This window comes from Salmo salar, chromosome 05, assembly GCF_965601325.2.
Source record: "Salmo salar chromosome 05, fSalSal1, whole genome shotgun sequence".
Taxonomy (NCBI): domain Eukaryota; kingdom Metazoa; phylum Chordata; class Actinopteri; order Salmoniformes; family Salmonidae; genus Salmo; species Salmo salar.
The window spans coordinates 83298630-83326554 of NC_138295.1; the positions used below are offsets into that span (position 1 = coordinate 83298630).

The 27925-nt window shown below is 44.6% G+C and overlaps 1 protein-coding gene across 6 annotated transcripts in view; it reads right to left on the bottom strand.

Moving 5' to 3' along the window:
• LOC106593695 (focal adhesion kinase 1) overlaps positions 1-27717 on the bottom strand; it is a 135461-nt gene extending 107744 nt beyond the window's left edge. Inside the window, exons 1-2 of one of the 6 annotated variants that reach the window (XM_082975746.1) lie at positions 27518-27717; positions 14430-14459 (exon numbers count right to left, since the gene is read on the bottom strand). Coding sequence is in view for 4 of the 6 variants with exons in the window: in XM_082975742.1 (XP_082831868.1) it covers positions 8011-8086 (76 nt within the window). In the remaining 2 variants the exon portion in view is untranslated. Of the gene's footprint in view, positions 1-8010; positions 8878-14429; positions 14460-26343; positions 26477-27517 lie in introns of those variants that run through there. The other 5 variants (XM_082975743.1, XM_082975747.1, XM_082975742.1 and 2 more) reach the window with 5 other exon arrangements.
• Between the last annotated feature and the right edge of the window lie 208 nt (positions 27718-27925).

Below are 27925 nucleotides of genomic sequence, written 5' to 3' on the forward strand. Positions count from 1 at the left end.
AAAAATACATCAAGGCTTTGCCTGGGTTTAATATATGCTGCGTTTACACTACCCCTGGAGGATGCAGTTTGAAGGAGAGCAAGAACCTCTAAATAGATGAAGACAGAAGGGAAGACATCCCCAGTGTTATTCTGTTCTGGCTTTTCTAAAGCATCAGGACTCATGATACATACTGGTATCCAGGGAGAGAGTAGAGCAACTGCCACCGCTGCTGTTTCTGTTGCTGCTGCTAGTTCTGTTTCTGTTTCTACTGCTGCTGCTAGTTCTGTTTCTGCTGCTGCTAGTTCTGTTTCTGTTTCTACTGCTGCTGCTAGTTCTGTTTCTGTTGCTGCTGCTAGTTCTGTTTCTGTCTCTACTGCTGCTGCTAGTTCTGTTTCTGTTGCTGCTGCTGCTGTCTCTGTTTCTGCTGCTGCTAGTTCTGTTTCTGTTGCTGCTGCTGCTGTTCTGTTTCTGCTGCTGCTAGTTCTGTTTCTGTTGCTGCTGCTGCTAGTTCTGTTTCTGTTGCTGCTAGTTCTGTTTCTGCTGCTGCTAGTTCTGTTTCTGTTGTTGATGCTGCTAGTTATGTTTCTGCTGCTGCTAGTTCTGTTTCTGTTGTTGATGCTGCTAGTTCTGTTTCTGCTGCTGCTAGTTCTGTTTATGTTGCTGCTGCTGCTAGTTCTGTTTCTGTTGCTGCTGCTGCTAGTTCTGTTTCTGTTGCTGCTGCTGCTAGTTCTGTTTCTGCTGCTGCTAGTTCTGTTTCTGTGCTGCTGCTAGTTCTGTTTCTGTTGTTGATGCTGCTAGTTATGTTTCTGCTGCTGCTAGTTCTGTTTCTGTTGTTGATGCTGCTAGTTCTGTTTCTGCTGCTGCCAGTTCTCTTTATGTTGCTGCTGCTGCTAGTTCTGTTTCTGCTGCTGCTAGTTCTGTTTCTGCTGCTGCTAGTTCTGTTTCTGCTGCTGCTAGTTCTGTTTCTGCTGCTGCTAGTTCTGTTTCTGCTGCTGCTAGTTCTGTTTCTGTTGCTGCTGCTAGTTATGTTTCTGTTGTTGATGCTGCTAGTTATGTTTCTGCTGCTTCTAGTTCTGTTTATGTTGCTGCTGCTGCTAGTTCTGTTTCTGCTGCTGCTGCTGCTGCTGCTAGTTCTGTTTCTGTTGTTGATGCTGCTAGTTATGTTTCTGCTGCTGCTAGTTATGTTTCTGTTGCTGCTGCTGCTGCTAGTTCTGTTTCTGCTGCTGCTGCTGCTAGTTCTGTTTCTGTTGTTGATGTTGCTAGTTATGTTTCTGCTGCTGCTAGTTCTGTTTATGTTTCTGCTGCTGCTAGTTCTGTTTCTGTTGTTGATACTGCTAGTTCTGTTTCTGCTGCTGCTGCTGCTAGTTCTGTTTCTGCTGCTGCTAGTTCTGTTTCTGCTGCTGCTAGTTCTGTCTCTGTTGCTGCTGCTTCTGTTTCTGTTGCTGCTGCTGCTAGTTCTGTTTCTGTTGCTGCTGCTGCTAGTTCTGTTTCTGCTGCTGCTAGTTCTGTTTCTGCTGCTGCTAGTTCTGTTTCTGCTGCTGCTAGTTCTGTTTCTGTTGCTGCTGCTGCTAGTTCTGTTTCTGTTGCTGCTGCTGCTAGTTCTGTTTCTGTTGCTGCTAGTTCTGTTTCTGTTGCTGCTGCTGCTAGTTCTGTTTCTGTTGCTGCTAGTTCTGTTTCTGTTGCTGCTGCTGCTAGTTCTGTTTCTGCTGCTGCTAGTTCTGTTTCTGTTGCTGATGCTGCTAGTTCTGTTTCTGCTGCTGCTAGTTCTGTTTCTGCTGCTGCTAGTTCTGTTTCTGCTGCTGCTAGTTCTGTTTCTGTTGCTGCTGCTGCTAGTTCTGTTTCTGCTGCTGCTAGTTCTGTTTCTGTTGCTGCTGCTGCTAGTTCTGTTTCTGTTGCTGCTGCTGCTAGTTCTGTTTCTGCTGCTGCTAGTTCTGTTTATGTTGCTGCTGCTGCTAGTTCTGTTTCTGCTGCTGCTGCTGCTGCTGCTAGTTCTGTTTCTGTTGTTGATGCTGCTAGTTATGTTTCTGCTGCTGCTAGTTCTGTTTCTGTTGCTGCTGCTGCTGCTAGTTCTGTTTCTGCTGCTGCTGCTGCTAGTTCTGTTTCTGTTGTTGATGCTGCTAGTTATGTTTCTGCTGCTGCTAGTTCTGTTTCTGTTGCTGCTGCTGCTGCTAGTTCTGTTTCTGTTGCTGCTGCTGCTAGTTCTGTTTCTGCTGCTGCTAGTTCTGTTTCTGTTGCTGCTGCTGCTAGTTCTGTTTCTGCTGCTGCTAGTTCTGTTTCTGCTGCTGCTAGTTCTGTTTCTGTTGCTGCTGCTGCTAGTTCTGTTTCTGTTGCTGCTGCTGCTAGTTCTGTTTCTGCTGCTGCTAGTTCTGTTTCTGTTGCTGCTGTTCTGCTGCTAGTTCTGTTTCTGTTGCTGCTGCTGCTAGTTCTGTTTCTGTTGCTGCTGCTGCTAGTTCTGTTTCTGCTGCTGCTAGTTCTGTTTCTGTTGCTGCTGCTGCTAGTTCTGTTTCTGCTGCTGCTAGTTCTGTTTCTGTCTGCTGCTGCTGCTAGTTCTGTTTCTGCTGCTGCTGCTAGTTCTGTTTCTGTTGTTGATGCTGCTAGTTCTGTTTCTGCTGCTGCTAGTTCTGTTTATGTTGCTGCTGCTGCTAGTTCTGTTTCTGTTGCTGCTGCTGCTAGTTCTGTTTCTGTTGCTGCTGCTGCTAGTTCTGTTTCTGTTGCTGCTGCTGCTAGTTCTGTTTCTGCTGCTGCTGCTAGTTCTGTTTCTGTTGCTGCTGCTGCTAGTTCTGTTTCTGTTGCTGCTAGTTCTGTTTCTGTTGCTGCTGCTGCTAGTTCTGTTTCTGCTGCTGCTAGTTCTGTTTCTGTTGTTGATGCTGCTAGTTCTGTTTCTGCTGCTGCTAGTTCTGTTTATGTTGCTGCTGCTGCTGCTAGTTCTGTTTCTGCTGCTGCTGCTGCTAGTTCTGTTTCTGCTGCTGCTGCTAGTTCTGTTTCTGTTGTTGATGCTGCTAGTTATGTTTCTGCTGCTGCTAGTTCTGTTTCTGTTGCTGCTGCTGCTAGTTCTGTTTCTGTCTGCTGCTAGTTCTGTTTCTGTTGCTGATGCTGCTAGTTCTGTTTCTGCTGCTGCTAGTTCTGTTTCTGTTGCTGCTGCTGCTAGTTCTGTTTCTGCTGCTGCTAGTTCTGTTTCTGTTGCTGCTGCTGCTAGTTCTGTTTCTGTTGCTGCTGCTGCTAGTTCTGTTTCTGCTGCTGCTGCTAGTTCTGTTTCTGTTGCTGCTGCTGCTAGTTCTGTTTCTGCTGCTGCTAGTTCTGTTTCTGTTCTGCTGCTGCTGCTAGTTCTGTTTCTGTTGTTGATGCTGCTAGTTATGTTTCTGCTGCTGCTAGTTCTGTTTCTGTTGCTGCTGCTGCTAGTTCTGTTTCTGTTGCTGCTAGTTCTGTTTCTGTTGCTGCTGCTGCTGTTTCTGTTTGCTGCTGCTGCTAGTTCTGTTTCTGCTGCTGCTGCTGCTAGTTCTGTTTCTGCTGCTGCTAGTTCTGTTTCTGTTGCTGCTGCTGCTAGTTCTGTTTCTGCTGCTGCTAGTTCTGTTTCTGTTGCTGCTGCTGCTAGTTCTGTTTCTGTTGCTGCTGCTGCTAGTTCTGTTTCTGCTGCTGCTAGTTCTGTTTCTGTTGCTGCTGCTGCTAGTTCTGTTTCTGCTGCTGCTGCTGCTAGTTCTGTTTCTGCTGCTGCTAGTTCTGTTTCTGTTGCTGCTGCTGCTAGTTCTGTTTCTGCTGCTGCTAGTTCTGTTTCTGTTGCTGCTGCTGCTAGTTCTGTTTCTGCTGCTGCTAGTTCTGTTTCTGTTGCTGCTGCTGCTGCTAGTTCTGTTTCTGTTGCTGCTGCTGCTAGTTCTGTTTCTGCTGCTGCTAGTTCTGTTTCTGTTGCTGCTAGTTCTGTTTCTGTTGCTGCTGCTGCTAGTTCTGTTTCTGTTGCTGCTGCTGCTAGTTCTGTTTCTGTTGCTGCTGCTGCTAGTTCTGTTTCTGCTGCTGCTAGTTCTGTTTCTGTTGCTGCTGCTGCTAGTTCTGTTTCTGTTGCTGCTGCTGCTAGTTCTGTTTCTGTTGCTGCTGCTGCTAGTTCTGTTTCTGTTGTCTGCTGCTGCTAGTTCTGTTTCTGCTGCTGCTAGTTCTGTTTCTGTTGCTGCTGCTGCTGCTAGTTCTGTTTCTGTTGCTGCTGCTGCTAGTTCTGTTTCTGCTGCTGCTAGTTCTGTTTCTGTTGTCTGCTGCTGCTAGTTCTGTTTCTGCTGCTGCTAGTTCTGTTTCTGTTGCTGCTGCTGCTAGTTCTGTTTCTGTTGCTGCTGCTGCTAGTTCTGTTTCTGCTGCTGCTAGCTGTTCTGTTGTCTGCTGCTGTCTGCTGCTGCTAGTTCTGTTTCTGCTGCTGCTGCTAGTTCTGTTTCTGCTGCTGCTAGTTCTGTTTCTGTTGCTGCTGCTGCTAGTTCTGTTTCTGCTGCTGCTAGTTCTGTTTCTGTCTGCTGCTGCTGCTAGTTCTGTTTCTGCTGCTGCTGCTAGTTCTGTTTCTGTTGTTGATGCTGCTAGTTATGTTTCTGCTGCTGCTAGTTCTGTTTCTGTTGCTGCTGCTGCTAGTTCTGTTTCTGTTGCTGCTGCTGCTAGTTCTGTTTCTGTTGCTGCTGCTGCTAGTTCTGTTTCTGTTGCTGCTGCTGCTAGTTCTGTTTCTGCTGCTGCTAGTTCTGTTTCTGTTGCTGCTGCTGCTAGTTCTGTTTCTGCTGCTGCTGCTAGTTCTGTTTCTGTTGCTGCTGCTGCTAGTTCTGTTTCTGTTGCTGCTGCTGCTAGTTCTGTTTCTGCTGCTGCTAGTTCTGTTTCTGCTGCTGCTAGTTCTGTTTCTGCTGCTGCTGCTGCTAGTTCTGTTTCTGCTGCTGCTGCTAGTTCTGTTTCTGTTGCTGCTGCTGCTAGTTCTGTTTCTGCTGCTGCTAGTTCTGTTTCTGTTGCTGCTGCTGCTAGTTCTGTTTCTGCTGCTGCTAGTTCTGTTTCTGTTGCTGCTGCTGCTAGTTCTGTTTCTGTTGCTGCTGCTGCTAGTTCTGTTTCTGCTGCTGCTAGTTCTGTTTCTGCTGCTGCTAGTTCTGTTTCTGTCTGCTGCTAGTTCTGTTTCTGCTGCTGCTAGTTCTGTTTCTGTTGCTGCTGCTGCTAGTTCTGTTTCTGTTGCTGCTGCTGCTAGTTCTGTTTCTGCTGCTGCTGCTAGTTCTGTTTCTGTTGCTGCTGCTGCTAGTTCTGTTTCTGCTGCTGCTAGTTCTGTTTCTGTTGCTGCTAGTTCTGTTTCTGTTGCTGCTGCTGCTAGTTCTGTTTCTGCTGCTGCTAGTTCTGTTTCTGTTGCTGCTGCTGCTAGTTCTGTTTCTGCTGCTGCTAGTTCTGTTTCTGCTGCTGCTAGTTCTGTTTCTACTGCTGCTAGTTCTGTTTCTGTCTGCTGCTAGTTCTGTTTCTGCTGCTGCTGCTAGTTCTGTTTCTGTTGTCTGACTGCTGCTAGTTCTGTTTCTGCTGCTGCTAGTTCTGTTTCATGTTGCTGCTGCTAGTTCTGTTTCTGCTGCTGCTGCTGCTAGTTCTGTTTCTGCTGCTGCTGCTAGTTCTGTTTCTGTTGTCTGACTGCTGCTAGTTCTGTTTCTGCTGCTGCTAGTTCTGTTTCTGTTGCTGCTGCTGCTAGTTCTGTTTCTGCTGCTGCTGCTGCTAGTTCTGTTTCTGTTGCTGCTAGTTCTGTTTCTGTTGCTGCTGCTGCTAGTTCTGTTTCTGCTGCTGCTAGTTCTGTTTCTGCTGCTGCTAGTTCTGTTTCTGCTGCTGCTAGTTCTGTTTCTGTCTGCTGCTAGTTCTGTTTCTGTTCTGCTGCTGCTGCTAGTTCTGTTTCTGCTGCTGCTGCTGCTAGTTCTGTTTCTGCTCTGCTGCTAGTTCTGTTTCTACTGCTGCTAGTTCTGTTTCTGCTGCTGCTAGTTCTGTTTCTGCTGCTGCTAGTTCTGTTTCTGCTGCTACTGCTGCTAGTTCTGTTTCTGACTGCTGCTAGTTCTGTTTCTGACTGCTGCTAGTTCTGTTTCTACTGCTGCTAGCTGCTAGTTCTGTTTCTACTGCTGCTAGTTCTGTTTCTACTGCTGCTAGTTCTGTTTCTGTTACTGCTACTGCTGCTAGTTCTGTTTCTGTTTCTGTTACTGCTGCTAGTTCTGTTTCTACTGCTGCTAGTCTGTTTCTGTTTCTACTGCTGCTAGTTCTGTTTCTACTGCTGCTAGTCCTGTTTCTGTTTCTCTGCTACTGCTGCTAGTCCTGTTTCTGTTTCTACTGCTGCTAGTTCTGTTTCTGTTGCTGCTGCTGCTAGTTCTGTTTCTACTGCTGCTAGTTCTGTTTCTACTGCTGCTAGTTCTGTTTCTGTTGTCTGCTGCTGCTAGTTCTGTTTCTACTGCTGCTAGTTCTGTTTCTGTTTCTACTGCTGCTAGTTCTGTTTCTACTGCTGCTAGTTCTGTTTCTACTGCTACTGCTGCTAGTTCTGTTTCTACTGCTGCTAGTTCTGTTTCTACTGCTACTAGTTCTGTTTCTACTGCTACTAGTTCTGTTTCTACTGCTACTGCTGCTAGTTATGTTTCTACTGCTGCTAGTTCTGTTTCTACAGCTGCTAGTTCTGTTTCTACTGCTGCTAGTTCTGTTTCTACTACTGCTAGTCCTGTTTTTGTTTCTACTGCTGCAAGTTCTGTTTCGGTTGCTGCTGCTGCTAGTTCTGTTTCTTCTGCTGCTAGCTCTGTTTCTGTTTCTACTGCTGCTAGTTCTGTTTCGGTTGCTGCTGCTGCTAGTTCTGTTTCTTCTGCTGCTAGCTCTGTTTCTGTTTCTACTGCTGCTAGTTCTGTTTCTACTGCTGCTAGTTCCATTTCGGTTGCTGCTGCTGCTAGTTCTGTTTCTTCTGCTGCTAGCTCTGTTTCTGTTTCTACTGCTGCTAGTTCTGTTTCGGTTGCTGCTGCTGCTAGTTCTGTTTCTTCTGCTGCTAGTTCTGTTTCTGTTTCTACTGCTGCTAGTTATGTTTCTACTGCTGCTAGTTGCTGTTTTTGTTTCTACTGCTGCTAGTTATGTTTCTGTTTCTACTGCTGCTAGTTATGTTTCTACTGCTGCTAGTTCTGTTTCTACTGCTGCTAGTTCTGTTTCTACTGCTGCTAGTTCTGTTTCTACTGCTGCTAGTTCTGTTTCTACTGCTGCTAGTTCTGTTTCTACTGCTACTAGTTCTGTTTCTGTTTATACTTCCACTACTGCTGCTACTGCTGTTGCCTGGGCAGTTCTCGCTCTACCTGGCCTAGTTATTCAACAGCTATCCCCTCTCCTGACAAGAACACTAATCACAGCCCTGCCCGACACTTAATCAGTTCAAGACTAATGGGAATTCACCCCTCTGCTCTGTAATATGTTCAGGGGACAGACAGACAGCAGTCCTCCTGTAAGTCAGTGCTGAGCAGTAGTCAGCGGTTCCCAGCTCCGGTTCTCCAGTACCCCCACCAGCACACATTTTTGTTGTAACCTGGGACAAACATTCCTCATTCAACTCATTTAGGGCATGATGATTAGTTGAATCAGGTGTGCTTGTCCAGGGCTACAATAAAAAATGAGGACTGGAGTTGGGGAACCCTGCGTTACTGTACTGTTTACTGTCACAGCCATGGATGACTTAATAACCACCATGGCTTGGTTTGTTGTGGTGATCAGATGAGAGAAGAAGACGGTACAGTGCTGCTGTACACATTGGGGCATTGCCATTCAGTGCACCTGACGTCTTGGCATGTTATAGTAGAAGAGGCAGCAATAATACCTGCATAAAGCAGGGCATGGCAAACCACATTCACCTCTAACTATAGCAGAGTTCTGGGAATTAGCATTCAGTCAGTGTAGCCTTAAATCCCATTCATATTCATCACACATCCAAACACAGCCATCATCAACAGAAAGACCTCTAAAAAACACTGAGATGAACACTGGTTAAAAGGCTCTACCTAGAAGCACCTAGTGTGCATAACATATCTGCTGTGTGTACACAGTACATACTTGGGAGTGGAGGGTGTTGAGCGTAAACACAGGTGCCCCGGGCCCAGCATAGGGGGATGCAGCCACTCCTCTCCATGATGGCCGCAGCAGCACCTGTCTTTCTATCCCACCACCAGACCCTGCGGCCTGAACCAGCCCCAGGCTCCCTGACCCTGTCCCCTTCCACAACCGCATAGAGGCCAGGCCAGGACAGGCTGCTGCTTCTTCCTCTGCCCCTGAGGACCCCGGCACAGCCCCTCTCCGCTCCTCACAGCCCCTACCGCTGCCCCCCTCTGAACCGTTCACACAGCCCTGCCTCAGGGGAGAGAACTGTGGGGTGAGGAGGAGAAGACGTCAAGGGAGCATCTCAGTGAAATCCTCAAGAAGTTTTTATCCTAACATCCACCTTGCCTGACAGACAGGCTGTTTCCGGGTCAGAGGTGTTTGGTGTCCCTCCGAGAGGGAGTGAGAGAGACAGAGATAGAGAGGGTGAGAGAGAGAGACAGAGAGAGAGAGAGAGAGAGAGATAGACAGAAGATCAATATGGGACAGGTCTGTGTTGTCAGCTCCTTATCTTCCAATTCCTCTTCAGATACCCTCAGCGTTGGCTTCCAGCCTCTAATTAAATCCCTCTGCGTGCCTCTGCACAGCCTTGTAAATTAATCAAGCCCGGGAGGCAGCTGACTTGGAAAACAGTGTAGTAGAAGACACAGAGGAGACAAAAAACAAAACAATCCTTCAGTTAGTTCAGCACTACAACCGCCTGTCTTCTCCAATGTGACAGCCTCTTTTAGCTCCTCAGCTATGGTTCGTAATCCAGGACAAGCTGCTGCTGCTGCTGCTGTGAAACCCTGCTGCCGAGTCGGCTGTGTCAGGAGGGAGTGTGAGCTGGGTCTGCGTGTGACTCAGAGAGAGAGAGAGGTAGGGAGAGAGTGAGGGAGGGGGGAGGCAGGAAGGGAGGAGAGAAAGAGGCAGGGCAAGAGACTAGTAGAGAGCTCAACCTCATTTAGGGAACTACACTCAGCTCTTCTCCTGTTTAGAAAACGGACAGCGGCTCTTCAGTCGCGGTTGCAGAGAGAGAGAGAGAGAGAGAGAGAGAGCTGCAAATCAAGTCCAACCAGGGTCATGACTAGTGCTCAGCTCATTAGCAAACAATATCTCTTCCTCCTCCTCCTCTTTACAACAAGGTCTGCCCCTATGCTTCTGGCTATCAGCCAAAACATGTCGCTCCCTCTCTCATTTCCTCCCTTATTCCTCTTCTCCTCTCTCCTGTATGCTTTCCATTTGCAGCATTCCATTTTCCTCCAAGGTGTAGACAGGTGAGGACTACTGATGCCGTTACATAAGATGTTTTAAGTGAAATGAAAAGTAACTTTGCGATGCTATCACCATCCTAGTGAATGTCTGGGATCAGATACTGGATCTGTGGTGTGATGAGGTCACAGCTATCTCCCTGTCTTAGTGGCAATGGAGCTTTTTGATTCCACCAATCACACAGCAGAACAGAGGTTCTGTGGAATAACGTCATAATGCATGAATTAGGCCTCGGCTATTACATACACAAGCAGTTCTAAACCTGCTGCAAAACACAATGCTATTAGTACACTGCTCAAAAAAATAAAGGGAACACTTAAACAACACAATGTAACTCCAAGTCAATCACACTTCTGTGAAATCAAACTGTCCACTTAGGAAGCAACACTGATTGACAATAAATTTCACATGCTGTTGTGCAAATGGAATAGACAACAGGTAGAAATTATAGGCAATTAGCAAGACACCCCCAATAAAGGAGTGGTTCTGCAGTTGGTGACCACAGACCACTTCTCAGTTCCTATGCTTCCTGGCTGATGTTTTGGTCACTTTTGAATGCTGGCGGAGCTTTCACTCTAGTGGTAGCATGAGACGGAGTCTACAACCCACACAAGTGGCTCAGGTAGTGCAGCTCATCCAGGATGGCACATCAATGCGAGCTGTGGCAAGAAGGTTTGCTGTGTCTGTCAGCGTAGTGTCCAGAGCATGGAGGCGCTACCAGGAGACAGGCCAGTACATCAGGAGACGTGGAGGAGGCCGTAGGAGGGCAACAACCCAGCAGCAGGACTGCTACCTCCACCTTTGTGCAAGGAGGAGCAGGAGAAGCACTGCCAGAGCCCTGCAAAATGACCTCCAGCAGGCCACAAATGTGCATGTGTCTGCTCAAACGGTCAGAAACAGACTCCATGAGGGTGGTATGAGGGCCCAACATCCACAGGTGGGGGTTGTGCTTACAGCACAACACCGTGTAGGACGTTTTGCATTTGCCAGAGAACACCAAGATTGGCAAATTCGCCACTGGCGCCCTGTGCTCTTCACAGATGAAAGCAGGTTCACACTGAGCACATGTGACAGACGTGACAGTCTGGAGACGCCGTGGAGAACGTTCTGCTGCCTGCAACATCCTCCAGCATGACCGGTTTGGCAGTGGGTCAGTCATGGTGTGGGGTGGCATTTCTTTGGGGGGCTGCACAGCCCTCCATGTGCTTGCCAGAGGTAGCCTGACTGCCATTAGGTACCGAGATGAGATCCTCAGACCCCTTGTGAGACCATATGCTGGTGCGGTTGGCCCTGGGTTCCTCCTAATGCAAGACAATGCTAGACCTCATGTGGCTGGAGTGTGTCAGCAGTTCCTGCAAGAGGAAGGCATTGATGCTATGGACTGGTCCGCCCGTTCCCCAGACCTGAATCCAATTGAGCACATCTGGGCTGGGACATCATGTCTCGCTCCATCCACCAACGCCACATTGCACCACAGACTGTCCAGGAGTTGGCGGATGCTTTAGTCCAGGTCTGGGAGGAGATCCCCCAGGAGACCATCCGCCACCTCATCAGGAGCATGCCCAGGCGTTGTAGGGAGGTCATACAGGCACGTGGAGGCCACACACACTACTGAGCCTCATTTTGACTTGTTTTAAGGACATTACATCAAAGTTGGATCAGCCTGTAGTGTGGTTTTCCACTTTAATTTTGAGTGTGACTCCAAATCCAGACCTCCATGGGTTGATAAATTGGATTTCCATTGATTATTTTTGTGTGATTTTTGTTGTCAGCACATTCAACTATGTAAAGAAAAAAGTATTTAATAAGATTATTTCTTTCATTCAGATCTAGGATGTGTTGTTTAAGTGTTCCCTTTATTTTTTGAGCAGTATATATTCACACGCAAGTCAGAGCCCTTCAAGACCTTTACTAGTACCTCTGTATGTTTACATGAGTGGGGTTGTAAGAGTCTAAACTTTTCTCCTATGTTCTCTATCCTCTAAGACAGGGTTTCCCAAAGCCGGCCCTGAGGGCCCCCTCTGGGTGCACATTTCGTTTTTACCGAAACACTACACAGCTGATTCAAATAACCAACTCATCATCAAGCTTTGACTATTTAAATCAGGGGGGGGGGGGGGTCAAACTCATTCCATGGAGGGCCTAGCATCTCCTAGACAACCAGGTGAGGAGAGTTCCTTACTAATCAGTGACCTTCCTTAATTCATCACTCATGTACAAAGGAGGAGAGAAAACCCTATGACACTAGTGGAATGAGTTTGACAAATGATTGACCCAGAAAAACGATACTTTGATGTGTTTAGTCACTCCACTGAATTGAAGCTCTGTGAACAGACAGACAGCCTGGTTTGTACCCACTGACTTACCTCAACAGTTCTACAGCACGGTGCTGTTCTATAGTTATCATAATCAAGCACAGCCTCAACCTACATTATTCACTATAGAGAGAGGAGAGGGATCTGGTTGTCATTGGGGTTTTTCACAGTATAGGCCTTCTGTCTATAGTACATCCTTTCAAAGAGGAGTATTTTCCACACGCACACAGTATAAATTGAATACGCATGATCAATTCCTCTCAAGGGGTGCTACATCAATTCCTCATTTTCAGCGAGCTCATTAACACACTTTAAGGCTTCATCCAAAAAGGCACCCTAGTCACCTTTAGAGTACACAACTTTAGATCAGGGCCCATGGGGCCCTGTAGGGCTCTGGTCAAAAGTAGTGCACTATATAGGGAATTTGGGACGTAGTGTGAGACCAACATTTTTTTTAAATTGCTGCAATTACCATGACAAATATTCAAGATGTCCGTAAAACTAAAGAAGAAGAAATAACAATATTAATTGTGGCTGTGAATCACCCCGACATGAAAACAACAAACCTAATCAAGAGACAACTCTCACTCTACTCATTACACACATCACAGACAGGCAGTTCTATGGTCCCTTTAAACATTCAGAAGTGTGTGTGTGTGTGTGTGTGTGTGTGTGTGTGTGTGTGTGTGTGTGTGTGTGTGTGTGTGTGTGTGTGTGTGTGTGTGTGTGTGTGTGTGTGTGTGTGTGTGTGTGTGTGTTTTGCACCATGTTTTTCTGGGCCTGTAGCTGAAACAAAGAGAGAGAGAGTAGATTGCACCTGCTCATTATGTAACCTAGCACTGATTTATCACAGTCAGATCTAGCCTAGCTCTCCACAAACTAAAGCCTTCCACTAAATCACACTAATCTCCAAGCAATGCCAAGGTGCTGCAGCATTGCTTTCTTCAAGCGGAATACAGATGTTTCATGCCTGTGTGTCTGTCTACCTCAAATCAGACACAGAACCAGGGACACCATCCATTCACATAAGAGACCAAAACAGTTCACTACGTAACAAGGTGATAAAAACCAAATCAGAGAGAATATGAGACATCTAAACCCTGGTGAAAGTGTTGGTATGTACTGTATAAGGGGCTTAACTGATGCAGGATGGTTCATACTCTGTTTACTCCACACCCCATTCAAGAGGACATCAGTCTGTCAGATGATACCGGCTTTTGGTGCAGTTATCCAGTCTTGGCCAGGCTACGATTCTCCAATACTGCTGACTGACTATGGATCAACACAACCAATCAGCTGGATGTTATTTAACTGTACACAACCAACCACTTAACCTGTCTGTCCTTACAGCCAGCTCCGTCCTAACTCTGTGAGTACAGAGAGAATTTAGAGATGTTTCCACTGATAGTCTGTCGCAATACACTCCCACAGGGAACATGGCTGCCTCAGAGCCCTAGATATCAGGTTAGAAACCCCATTATGTCTAAAATAATGGGCTCCAGCTTCACACATACACACAGTGCCTTCAGAAAGTATTCACACCCCTTGACTTATTCAACATTTTGTTGTGTCGCAGCCTGAATTCAAAATGGATTGAATGGATTTCTTCTCACCCATCTACACACAATACTCCATAATGACAAAGTGAAAACCCTATTCACACCCTTGAGTCAATACATACTAGAATCACCTTTGGCAGCGATTACAGCTGTGAGTCTTCCTGGGTAATTCTCTAAGAGCTTTGCACACCTGGATTGTACAATATTTACACATTACATTATTCTTTTTAAAATTCTTCAATTCTCTGTCAAGTTGGTTGTTGATCATCGCTGGACCAGGCTGGTCACAAGAAAGAGCCTTCGATTTGGTACATGTGAAAAGGTACTGAGGATGTGGATATATGCCTTTGTTGGAGCAACATCAATAAATAAATAACAATAAAAAATAACACAATGGCACAACGAACTCACGAGGCTCTGAGCCAGAGCACACTGCTTAGATCCTGCGCCACGGCAGTTCACAATTCTCTTGCAAGCAGGGAGAGTACTCAGTGATACTGAATGAAAACAGCACATTTCTGTTTTAACCCTGTAAACACGCAAAATTAACGCTGTAACCATGCCGAATTAACCCTGTAAACACGCAGAATGAATGGGTAAAAAATGTACGGCAATTCCGAAGTGAAACTATGAGAACAGGCTGTGCTAGCCAGCCATGTTGAGGTCTTGCCATAGATTTTCAAGCCAATTTAAGTCAAAACTGTAAGTCTAGTGAGAAATGAAATAGCTATCAAACTGGAAGAGGTTTTCATTCCTTCATTCCTTTGCAGAGATGTTTACTGCAACTAATACTTATCTGATATTTTCCAATAGATCATTTTCTCCAGTGCATGGTGTTCAAACAATTAAATATTGATGAAGAATCAGAGAGAAATGCTGATTGCAGGAGATGAAGAGAGCCCCATCATGCCTTTAGCTTCAGCCATGGGCCTCCTCCAGGAAGCTAACAGAGTCACATAGCTGTATGTACTGTATAGGGAACAATATGTGGAATACAATCTGGCTGCACTCATCTAGAGCAAGTCTAGGTGCAGTTTGTCCTTTTTCTATAATAACTACACACACTCAACCAGCGCTTCACACATAGCACTATTAACTTTAAATGACAGAATATTTACTGCCAGGGAAAAATACACATAGCACTATTAACTTTAAATGACAGAATCTTTACTGCCAGGGCAAAATACACATAGCACTATTAACTTTAAATGACAGAATCTTTACTGCCAGGGCAAAATCCCCCGGTACATACCAGCGTAGTATGATGATATCCTGGAAATATCTGCAAGGGAAACAGAGAGAGGGAGAAGTATGTTAGGGTGGCATTACTCAGGGTATTTACATGAGCTGACTGTGATCCATTGAAACCTACACACCAATGGAGGCTAGCCAGTAGCCAGTAACCAGTAGCCAGCAGCACCTGTGCAGATACAGCCCCCTAGAGGTCATCTGTTCAGCACAGCCCAGAGGCTGTTAGACTGCACTGCCAAAGGCACTGGGGTCTTGGCCTGCTTGCACAGAACCTTTGCTGTTTCAGGAGATGTAACAATGACTGTCATCATTATACATTGATGGTACTGGACATTTCTTAAAGGCTAGCATGATGGTAGCAGGCTGGTGACTGTCATTAATTGATTTAGAGAGATGGTGGTGAAAGTGGTAGAAAGGAAGAAACAAGGAGGATTAATCCTGGATGGAACGCACCCAATCTTGACACAGGGAGGAGGATGTGCTTCTGCTTCTGATGACTTTACAATTGATTAGCCCTAATTTAATAAGCATTAAGCAGTCTAGGCTATTTTCTCCACACACAGTGTTTTGGATTCAGCACAGTGCTCCCTGTCTGCCTGCCTGCAGTCAGTCACCACCTAACCTTGTCCTCCAGTGGAGATCACGCCTACGTCCCAATTGACAACATATTCCCTACATAGTGCACTTCCTCTCACCAAAGCCCAATGGCCCAAGTCAAAAGTAGAGCACTAAAAAGGGGAATAGGGTGGCCTTTGGCACTCAGATGACATCCTCCTGCGGTCATTAAAGTCCGAGGCACGTTCAGACGGACAGCAGATGATGGCAGGACTTTAATAAAACCCTCTAGACACCACATCAGTATTTCACTGGCTTCTTAGGGTGGGATACTGAAGGGCTGGCTACATTATTGCAGACAGACAGACAGACAGACAGACAGACAGACAGACAGACAGACAGACAGACAGACAGACAGACAGACAGACAGACAGACAGACAGACAGACAGACAGACAGACAGACAGACAGACAGACAGACAGACAGCACAGGAGGTTGGTGGCACCTTAATTGGGGAGGACAGGCTCGTGGTAATGGCTGGAGAGGAGAGGAATGAGTGGGATGGTATCAAATACATCAAACACATGGTTTCCATTTGTTTCCATGTGTTTGATGCCATTCCATTTGCTCGGTTCTGGCCATTATTATGAGCCGTCCTCCCATCAGCAGCCTCCACTGACCGACATGCAGACAGAGAGAAAGACAGAAAGACAAACAGACAGGCACACAGAGGTCCTGCTATCAGTGAGGAGCCAGGAGCAGCTAAGCTCATCAGTTAATCATAATGCTCATTATTCCTGACTAAACCTGTCTCAGCAGAAAGCACAGCGGAGGAGATGATAGAGAGATGATCTGAGAGAACAGCAGTGAATGAATAAGGGATTTGTGATGTAAGACTAGTCTAGTGAGTGTGTTTCTATGTTGAGTTAATTGGGGTGGACTTCCAATTGAAGGCAGCTGTTTGGTGTTGCCTTTGATTGGAAGTCCTATATTAGTTGGGTGTGTTTGTCTTGTATTTGTGGGAGATTGTTCTTGGATTGCTGTGTTGCCTTCAAGACTGTCATTTTGTCGGTCATCGTTTGTTTATTTTTGTATACGTGTTTGTTTGGTTTTTTCCCTTCTTTTCCCGTAAATAAAGAAGATGAGTATACACATACCTGCTGCGTTTTGGTCCACCATTTCTAACGACGAGCGTGACACTAACATCCCACACACTGGAGGCTCACAGGCGCTGCAACATTTCCTTCAGCAGACAGACTCTACCCTTGCTCCATCCAATCATTGCATTTTACAATTTACTGACCTGGATAATCCAATAACTACTTTGTCTTTGAGTCAGACTTTTCCTTCAAATTCGGGGTGTAGCCATGGGCTCCCCCTTTTCCCCCAACTATGCAAACCTGTATGTGGGACAATTTGAGGAAGCACACCTTTACAAAACAGAGACACAACCCCTACTTTATAAAATCCTCCTATGGAAGAGATACATAGATGATGTCTTTGTGCTCTGGGAAGGAAGTCAGCAGGAACTAATTGAATTCCAAACTTTACTAAACGAGAGCTCTGAATACCTAAAATTCACCCTGCAGACTGATGAGAGAAAAATAAACTACCTGGACTTATGGATCATCAAAGAGAATGATGCATTACACACAAAGCCCACAGACCACAATCCCTTGCTATGTGTGGATAGTATGCATCATCTTCCCCTCAAGAATGGTCTACCATATAGCCAGTTATGCAGAGTTAAACCAATCTGTGGCCATCAGACAGATTTTGACAGCAATGCTAAAAAAAAAGACAGAAATTCAAAATGCGAGGCTACAAGGACAAAACTCTTGATGCTGCAATGATGAAAATCTCTCCAAAACCAAGAGAGGTTATTTAGGTGGTTGTAGAATTTAATGTCTCTTTTCTGGATTTTGATCATTAGCGGGTATCAGCCTAATTCTGCTTTGCGTACATTATTTGGTGTTTTACGTTGTACACGGGGGATATTTTTGCAGAATTCTATATGCAGAGTCTCAATTTGGTGTTTGTCCCATTTTGTGAATTCTTGGTTGGTAAGCGGACCCCAGACCTCACAACCATAAAGGGCAATGGGTTCTATAACTGAATCAATTTTTTTTAGCCAGATCCTAACTGGTATGTCGAATTTTATGTTCCTTTTGATTGTATAGAAGGCCCTTCTTGCCTTGTCTCTCAGATCATTCACAGTTTTATGGAAGTTACCTGTGGCGCTGATGTTTAGGCCGAGGGATGTATAGTTGTGTGTGTGCTCTAGGGCAGGTATTCCCAAACCCCAGGGGTACTCGTAATTCCGTCGGGGGTACGCCAAATATAAATGTGATTCACATTTATTTATTTTTTATTCACATTCTATTCTTTTTCTTTCTTCACATTTTCAAACAGTACATTTTTATTTTCCAACGGGGCTATACATTTGGGTGAGGTTTTTTCTCGCCTGAGTAGCCTGGTTTCACTGCCACAAATAAAATTAAACCTTCTAATGTTCAGCGATATAACAACACAATGTCAAATACAGGTAGCCTAGTCAAATAATGAACATGCAATCACATGAACTGTTATTCTCTCGCAGGAATTCCACTAACGGTCCGTATGTAGCCAAACGTAGCTGCTGCTCATGTTGGTATCTGTACTGATGGCGCAAAAGCCATGACCGGGAGACATAGTGGAGTGATAACATGTGTGCAAGCAGTTGCTCCCGACGCCACTTGGGTACACTGCAGCATCCACCGAGAGGCTCTTGCTGCCAAGGGAATGCCTGACAGCTTGAAAGACGTTTTGGACACTACAGTGAAAATGGTTAACTTTGTTAAAGAAAGGCCCCTGAACTCTCGTTTATTTTCTGCACTTAGCAATGATACGGGCAGTGACCAGGTAACACTTTTACATTACATTACATTTAAGTCATTTAGCAGACGCTCTTATCCAGAGCGACTTACAAATGGGTGGATTCACCTTGTGATATCCAGTGGAACAACCACTTTACAATAGTGCATCTGAATCTTTGGGGGGGGGTTAGAAGGATTACTTTATCCTATCCTAGGTATTCCTTAAAGAGGTGGGGTTTCAGAGGTGGGGTTTACAACATACAAAAGTGAGCTGGTTATCAAGGGGCAAAGTATTGGTCATGTTTTTTAAATTGAGAGACGAGCTTAAAGTTTTCTTTACTGACTATAATTTTCACTTATCTGACCGCTTGCATGAGTTTCCCACACGACTGGCCTATCTGGGTGATGTTTTTCTTGTCTGAATGATCTGAATCTAGGATTACAGGGACTCTCCGCAACTATATTCAATGCGTGGGACAACATTGAGGCTATGATTAAGAAGTTAGTGCTCTTCTCTGTCTGTATTAACAAGGACAACACACAGGTCTTTCCATCATTGTATGATTTTTTCTGTGCAAATGAACTCAAGCTTAAGGAGAATGTCAAATGTGATATAGCGAAGCACCTGAGTGAGCTAGGTGCGCAATTAGACAGGTACTTTCCTAAAACAGACTACACAAACAACTGGATTAGTTATCCCTTTCATGCCCTGCCTCCAGTTCACTTACTGATATCTGAACAAGAGAGCCTCATCGAAATTGCAACAAGCGGTTCTGTGAAAATATAATTTAATCAGAAGCCACTGCCAGATTTCTGGATTGGGCTGCGCTCAGAGTATCCTGAGTATCCAAATCGCGCTGTTAAGACACTGATGCCCTTTGCAACCACGTACCTATGTGAGAGTGGATTCTCAGCCCTCACTAGCATGAAAACTAAATACAGGCACAGACTGTGTATGGAAAATGATTTAAGACTGAGACTCTCTCCAATACAACCCAACATTGCAGAGGTATGTGCATCCTTTCAAGCACACCCTTCTCATTAACCTGTGGTGAGTTATTCACAGTTTTCGATGAACAAATAAGGTTTTATATGTAAGATGGTTAAATAAAGAGCAAAATGATTGATGATTATTATTATTATATTATTATTTGTGCCCTGGTCCTATAAGAGCTCTTTGTCACTTCCCACGAGCCGGGTTGTGACAAAAACTCACACTGATTCTTATGTTTAATAAATGTATCGTATAGTGTGTGTGTGGCAGGCTTACAATGACGGAAAAAAACAACATTTGAGAGTGTGCTGACCCTGGTGCTAGAGGGGGTACGCAGCTGGAGGTTGAATGTTTGAAGGGGTACGGGACTATAAAAAGTTTGGGAACCACTGCTCTAGGGCAACGGTGTCTAGATGGAATTTGTATTCGTGGTCCTGGGAACTGGACCTTTTCTCTCTCATCACCCCTCAAGCTGCCTGCAGGATGGTGTTAAAGTGAATGGTGTAGAGAGGAGGGAACCAACAGGTCAGACTCCAAACACAGCACCCTAGTGTGTGTGTGTGTGTGTGTGTGTGTGTGTGTGTGTGTGTGTGTGTGGTGTGTGTGTGTGTGGAAGACAAACACAGCACCCTAGTGTGTGTGTGTGGAAGACAAACACAGCACCCTAGTGTGTGTGTGTGGAAGACAAACACAGCCTTTTAAACAGAGGGAGTCAACTGTCATTACTGACTGACTACAACACTCCTCCTGATTCCCCTAGAGCAGACTGGATTGACATACTGCAGCAGACCTGGCTGACTGACTACAACACTCCTCCTGATTCCCCTAGAGCAGACTGGATTGACATACTGCAGCAGACCTGGCTGACTGACTACAACACTCCTCCTGATTCCCCTAGAGCAGACTGGATTGACATACTGCAGCAGACCTGGCTGACTGACTACAACACTCCTCCTGATTCCCCTAGAGCAGACTGGATTGACATACTGCAGCAGACCTGGCTGACTGACTACAACACTCCTCCTGATTCCCCTAGAGCAGACTGGATTGACATACTGCAGCAGACCTGGCTGACTGACTACAACACTCCTCCTGATTCCCCTAGAGCAGACTGGATTGACATACTGCAGCAGACCTGGCTGACTGACTACAACACTCCTCCTGATTCCCCTAGAGCAGACTGGATTGACATACTGCAGCAGACCTAGCTTGTTTGATTGATCTGGGTGATTGTTTAGTGGTGATGTGTACTGGACTTACTGAGACAGTAGCTTGCAAAACAGATTACTGTATGTGTGTGTGTGTGTGTGTGTGTGTGTGTGTGTGTGTGTGTGTGTGTGTGTGTGTGTGTGTGTGTGTGTGTGTGTGTGAAGACAAACACAGCACCCTAGTGTGTGTGTGTGGAAGACAAACACAGCACCCTAGTGTGTGTGTGTGGAAGACAAACACAGCCTTTTAAACAGAGGGAGTCAACTGTCATTACTGACTGACTACAACACTCCTCCTGATTCCCCTAGAGCAGACTGGATTGACATACTGCAGCAGACCTGGCTGACTGACTACAACACTCCTCCTGATTCCCCTAGAGCAGACTGGATTGACATACTGCAGCAGACCTGGCTGACTGACTACAACACTCCTCCTGATTCCCCTAGAGCAGACTGGATTGACATACTGCAGCAGACCTGGCTGACTGACTACAACACTCCTCCTGATTCCCCTAGAGCAGACTGGATTGACATACTGCAGCAGACCTGGCTGACTGACTACAACACTCCTCCTGATTCCCCTAGAGCAGACTGGATTGACATACTGCAGCAGACCTGGCTGACTAACTACAACACTCCTCCTGATTCCCCTAGAGCAGACTGGATTGACATACTGCAGCAGACCTGGCTGACTGACTACAACACTCCTCCTGATTCCCCTAGAGCAGACTGGATTGGCATACTGCAGCAGACCTGGCTGACTGACTACAACACTCCTCCTGATTCCCCTAGAGCAGACTGGATTGACATACTGCAGCAGACCTGGCTGACTGACTACAACACTCCTCCTGATTCCCCTAGAGCAGACTGGATTGACATACTGCAGCAGACTTGGCTGACTGACTACAACACTCCTCCTGATTCCCCTAGAGCAGACTGGATTGACATACTGCAGCAGACCTAGCTTGTTTGATTGATCTGGGTGATTGTTTAGTGGTGATGTGTACTGGACTTACTGAGACAGTAGCTTGCAAAACAGATTACTGTATGTGTGTGTGTGTGTGTGTGTGTGTGTGTGTGTGTGTGTGTGTGTGTGTGTGTGTGTGTGTGTGTGTGTGTGTGTGTGTGTGTGTGTGTGTGTGTGTGTGTGTGTGTGTGGTGTGTGTGTGTGTGTGTGTGTGGATAGGCCTATAGGACTTTACATGGCCTACGTCTGACTCAGCACAATGCTAGGGTTCTGTCACACCATTCATTTCCTCACCTAGACAACACTGATCCTGCCAAGGAGAGGCACAGGGGAGGAGATGGTCACCAATCACAATTGTTTCCACGTCATTTCAACGAAAAACTTAAATGTGATGATGTTGAATCAACGTGGGAAACTGAATGGATTTGCAAAAAGTCATCAACGTAAGGGAATTTAGTCTTTTTTTACCTGTCATCAACGTAAGGGAATTTAGTATTTTTTTACCTGTCATCAACATAAGGGAATTTAGTCTTTTTTTACCTGTCATCAACATAAGGGAATTTAGTCTTTTTTTACCTGTCATCAACGTAAGGGAATTTAGTCTTTTTTTACCTGTCATCAACGTAAGGGAATTTAGTCTTTTTTTACCTGTCATCAACGTAAGGGAATTTAGTCTTTTTTTACCTGTCATCAACGTAAGGGAATTTAGTCTTTTTTTACCTAACTGTTAAATCCAATGACAGGGTGACTTTTTTGGTTGATTTCACATTAGTTGACAACTCAACCTAATGTAAATGAAAACAAGGTCAATCATTCTAGATTGGTAATCATTTAACAGCTGCTCTAGCAGGGTAATCCTATTGGCCTGGGACCAGTTCTTTTTTTTAAACTGATCTATCTGTATGTTGGCTATCGGATAGGACTCAATTAATAGAAATAGAATGAATAGAACGGGAGTCTCCATTCAAGTCAATGGTTCGTCCACTCTATTCATTATATTTCTATGCATTTAATCCTATCCGATAGGCGAAATCCAGATAGATATTTATTTTTTGAACTGGGCCCTGAAGATTAGCTGTATAAATTACAGTGATGTGAAAAATACACTCAATCTCCTCCAGCCTCAGACTGTCAGACATGACTACAGTAAGAGATCTAGATCCTGTCAAGCAGAACATCACTTCAGCATTCTCTGAACAGAATGGTCATGACTACAGTAAGAGATCTAGATCCTGTCAAGCAGAACATCACTTCAGCATTCTCTGAACAGAATGGTCATGACTACAGTAAGAGATCTAGATCCTGTCAAGCAGAACATCACTTCAGCATTCTCTGAACAGAATGGTCACATAGAAATGTATAGCTTAGAACAGACATGATTATTAGTCAGGTAGAATTGGCAATCATGTTAGCTTTAATCAATATATTTCTATCTACCAGTTTCAGAAATATTTGAGTCTCACTGAATAACACACACTAGTTGTTTGCATTCTATCAATTAACAGGAAATTAAAAATAAGAAATTCCAGAAGAGAGATGACAGCAGCCACCTTGATGATCAGTTCAACCTCAGGTTATTTTCCTGGGAGAAAATTAAAGAATGCAATTGAGTCAGTGTTCTTGCAATTTACATAATTTCTGTTGCTAATCACATAATCAAATTTGTCTCTGGCAACATATCGGTTTAGGATGTGTTCGCTATAACAAGCCATCTTCAATGCAGGCCCAATCTCAACACTGTTTTTCTAATGTATTTCTGTCATGGATTATGGTAGCTAGTTCTAGTTCCCACAGAGATCATGGAGCACTGGGCAAAAACTGGTTGAATAAACGTTATTTCCACCTCATTCCAACCCAATAATTCATTGTGATGTTGAATCAATGTGGAAAACTGATTGAATTTGAAGTCATCAACATAAGGCAATTTCTTATTTTTCACCCAACTTTGAACCAATGGCATGGTGACATTTTCTGTTGATTTCACACGTTAGTTAACAACTCAACCAAATCTGTGCCCAGTGGGTGTGTGCTGCTGTTCAACAAAAATAACTTGGGTGCGGTATGCAACACATACTAAAAGGAGTAAGAAAGCATTGTAACAAAAGGTATGGGTTCAGAGGAATTGAGTTGGGTCATTTGGTCTTCACATCCCTGTAGTGACTTGATAAGAGCTGGGTGTGACAGTATGCTGTGGTCTCAGCGCTGAATTCCTGGGAGACCAGAGCTTCCTCATTTGTCAAATTGTGTAAAAGCTCCAGACTTCGGTTAACCCATTGGTATCATCTAATTTTTGAAAGATGTTTCGAGAGACCATCTCAAACAAAAGACCAACTCACACAGAGAGAGACGTTCATTATTCAAGTCTAAGGTGTGTTGTAGACTTGTGAGAGCTGCACCATAAATCACTGAGGGTTAGAGCCTATTTGAGTACTTCTATTTGCAATACACACTCTTAGAAAGAAAGGTGCTATCTAGAACCTAAAAGGGTTCTTCGGCTGTCACCGTAGGAGAACCCTTTGAAGAACCCTTTTTGGTTCCAGGTAGAACCCTTTTAGGTTCCAGGTAGAACCCTTTCAACAGCGGTATCTACATGGAACAGCCAAAGAACCCTTTTGGAACCCTTTTTTCTAATAGGCTGACCACACCGCTCGCGTCACGTGTGCGAGCGTTGCAAAATAAATGTAGGAATCTATGTTATTCAATTATTGCACCCACACTGCTCGCGAGCGTCTGCGTTGCCAAGGGCTAAAATACAAGTCATTCCTATTTCTGACGCAGATCGCACTGCAAGTCCTGCCTCTCCCATCTCCTCATTGGTTTATAGAAGCAGGTACCCACGTGCCATCTCCTCATTGGTTTATAGAAGCAGGTACCCACGTGCCATCTCCTCATTGGTTATACCCATGTGGGTGATTGAAAGACGAACTGTTGCCATGGTAATACTATGAAAGTTTAGATGCCAATCACCATATAAGTTAAATGATGAAAAAGCCTGGAAGGAGGAGCGATGACTAAAAATGATTCGGTTGATCGTTTTTGTGTGTGGATTAATTGTCGGAGTAGAGGACCTTGTGCATTTCAGGTAAAATAACAACCTAATGTTTATATCCCAGGACAAATTAACTAGCAACAGCAAGCTAGCTAAATAGGACAAATTAGCTAGCAAGTGCAAGCTAAATTGCCATAAATGTTTAATGCTTTTCGACCTGTCCACAAATTAATGTAATTGGTTCAGAGTTTGTTTTGATATTTTAACCTGCGTGTCGTGATCGCGTTTGGTGTGGGGGGACAAAATAAATGTATGCACGATGGCACACGCGCGCAGCCGGTTATGGTTCCGTGTAAGACTGCAGTTTAGTGAAAGTCATTCCCACAAGCACATTCCCATTGGACTAATAAGTCTAAGGCCATTCCCTGTAGTTCTTTAACTACGGACCACCGTTCTTCTTGACAAGAACACTATTGACTGATGGTTCTATATTCTTAGTAAAGATTAACTGACAGAGTATAAAATGTTTTTGCTTCCAGATCTTTCCTCGCTTGTATTACAATGTGTTGAACACTTGACAGACTTGTTGTCTTAATACACACATTGACGTTTACATAACTGTTTTGAATAAATCACTGTTGATGGGCTTTCCAGGCCTTTCTTTCCCCCCAGAAGACACAATTCAACTCCCCATCCACTCGTCATTGAATCGCTGCTGGCTGATTTACACAGCAGATCTCCAAACCTATGTTAAAACAACAACATTTGACAAGGTATTCGATAGCGCCAGCCTTTTCTCAGAGTGTACCTTGCCAAGGTTAATATTGAAAAAGGGATCCATAATGAATTGTGCCTGTCATTGATCTGGGTTCTGCCTGATACGTGCTGTTTAAAAAGCCTTCTGGAAAGTCAGGTAGAGTACAGTAGGTATCCCGAGTGGCGCAGCGGTCTAAGGCACTGCATCTCAGAGTGAGAGGTGTCACTACAGACCCTGGTTCGATTCCAGGCTGTATCACAACCGGCTGTGATTGGGAGTCCTATAGGGCGGTGCACAATTGGCCCAGTGTTGTCCCAAGTTAGGGTTTGGCCGGGGTAGGCTGTTAAGAATTTGTTCTTAACTGACTTGCCTAGTTAAATAAAGGTTCAATAATAAAATAGGTATGCATGTCCAAGCTCAGTAGGCCTCTTTTCTCCACTGAGAGCCTATCATCACAATACAGTGAGAGACAGAGAAATAACTACAAACAGATGGCAAAAGTGTATATTTGGGTTTTTACACCATAAGTCTGGTTAATGAAAATTCCAATCGATGAATCCACATAGATAAGTTGAGAATTTGAAGACCTGAGGTTCCCTGAGGCAAAGTGAGATTGCAAGGTTAGCCTGTTCCTTCATCTACATATTATCAATCTGTATCTGTGTAATGTAATTACATAAAATGGCAGTGAACATCTGATCATCTCAAATCTAATTGAACGGAAGGCTTGTCTATGCCTGAGATTGGAATTTGTTCAAAACATTGTGACGCAATACATAACAGCTGGATCGCCCTCTGGAGGGGCTGTGTCGACATCAGAAGGTACATTTTCTACACAACAAAATCTCGGCTTACATTTGTCGACAATCTCTGCCTTCATTGATTTGACTAGTGATTTGACTACAGTTGATTTGACTACAGTTGATTTGACTATTGTTGTCAGGACATGGAGGTGAAAGAAACCCAGGTCTTTGACTGTGTGGTTTCATTCACATGGTTTTGCCTACTCCACCAGGACCACATCTATAGGGTTAGTTAGTGTATGGCACATATTGCACCGTGTGTACCCGTATCATCATGGGCAGAAACATAGACATCTATTCTCATACCCACATCATAACTCTGCTGATATTTCTGGTTATTACAAGCCATTAGATGTGACGAGATGACTCATATCAGAAGACTAGCCCTGAAGCAGCACATTCTCTGAGGTATACCTCGGTGTCCTGGAATTTATCAGGTAACATTGACAAACAAGGTAGACTATGGGTTCTTCTGAGGGTTGAACAGTCAGTACAATGTTCTGTATGGTTCTCCTGCTCTCTATAGCCCTGTATGATTCCTCTACAAAAAAATGCTTCATGTCACTAGTAACATGATGTTCATGCTACAAACAACTTTTACCTGTCTGTGACGTTTCACATGCAACTGCATGCACGGCCATGACATGAGAAACTTCCTGCCCTTATCTCAGGCACACTGACTCACTCTTCTTGAGACAGACACACGTTCAGTTCTCAGCCAAACAAGCCTACCACTGCTTCTCAAAAACTGTCAGTTGTATTATGGATATAAATATAGCACACGTACCTCCATTTCCGCAGCCCAGGATATTCCAGAACTGCATATTTGTAGGCTATTTACATGTAAGAGTATTTCCAACTGGTGCAAATCACTTCTGTCAGTGCTACTGAGCTGATAACCTGACACCCTCTTACCAACACACCTGGCCCCTCCTCCTACTGGCTTCCTAACTCCTCCCTTTACACACTAGCTTTAACTTGTTACACCAGCAGGCATGGCGGCAACAATGATACTGATCGTGGAAACAAACAAAAAGAATAGATGATTCAGGCATGCAGATAAAATAATGCTGCTTGCCTGCAATCATATGCAGAGTAAAAGAAATCAATGTAACTCATTGTAAAAAAATAAAAAATAATAATCATTACAGTTTATGAGCAGTCTCTCCTGTTTGCACTGTAGCAGTAAATGAAGAAAGCTCAATATCTGTGAACCTCTTCACACAATTATGGTTAATATACATGTTTTGTTACGTCGTAATTTAGTTGTTGCCTTGTAATTGCCTATGGAGTTTAGCAGTTTTTTTTGTTATTAGACAAGTGGAACAAGGAACAGTCTACCTTCGACTTGTGTAATTACATCAGCGTGTCAAATACAGAGGATACTCCAGGGTCTCCTCTAATCTTCCCCTATTCCCCTGCAAGTAACGTTATACATTAGTCAGGTCATTTAAACAACTGCATGCAGAATGGCTGGGGCTGAGCCGGCTACGGAACTCTATAATGCAATGACATACAATGTAGCGAGCTCTCCAAACAACCATGAGAGTTGTTACAATTTGTAACAATGTTGTAATCACTTGTTTTGTTTTAAACTAGCAACATTGTATCATTTCCCTAATGTTGCCACTCGAAATGTAGCCACTCGCTGCACACTATGTGAATAAGACATTCTGTGTTCGCTGAACCTTGCACCTAGGCGTGAGAGATTCGGACACTGCACCACTGTTTGCAGAAACATGCATATTCATGTGCATAAAGGATATATCCCCCTTTTCGCCATCAAATGAAACCGTATTTTCTCCACCAAAAACGCTAATGAAAGTAGGCTAACTGAAAGCTCCGACTCTCACCGCAACCCATTGTCAATGACTGGGGTCTTTCTATGCTAACTGGCTAATGTTAAAGTTATTTAATATCCTCCACATCATTCAAAAATGATAAGGCCACGTTATACTCACGTATATCTTTACTATCGAAGATCCACCTCCACTATTTCCGTTAACCGGTCTCCTATCCTGCAAATAACTGTGTTACAATCCCGTATTAACCGTATAGCTGTGAGTAGTTCGCTCTCCGTTTCGGTTTCTCCACAACACGGTGCTCTAGCTCCCTACTCTCGGTAACCACTGACACAGCAGCACTGCATCCTAATAGTTCCAATATGGCTGACGTGTAGTGACCGTGTAGTGACCATGTAGTGACCAGGTAGTGACCGTGTAATGACCAGGTCGTGACCATGTAGTGACCAGGTAGTGACCATGCCCAGTGGACTCACTGACCATCTCAGCTGGCAAAACGCAAATTCATAACTCGTTCTACTTGTAAATAGCTTTTCACATGACAATTACATCAGTGAGAATGGCAGT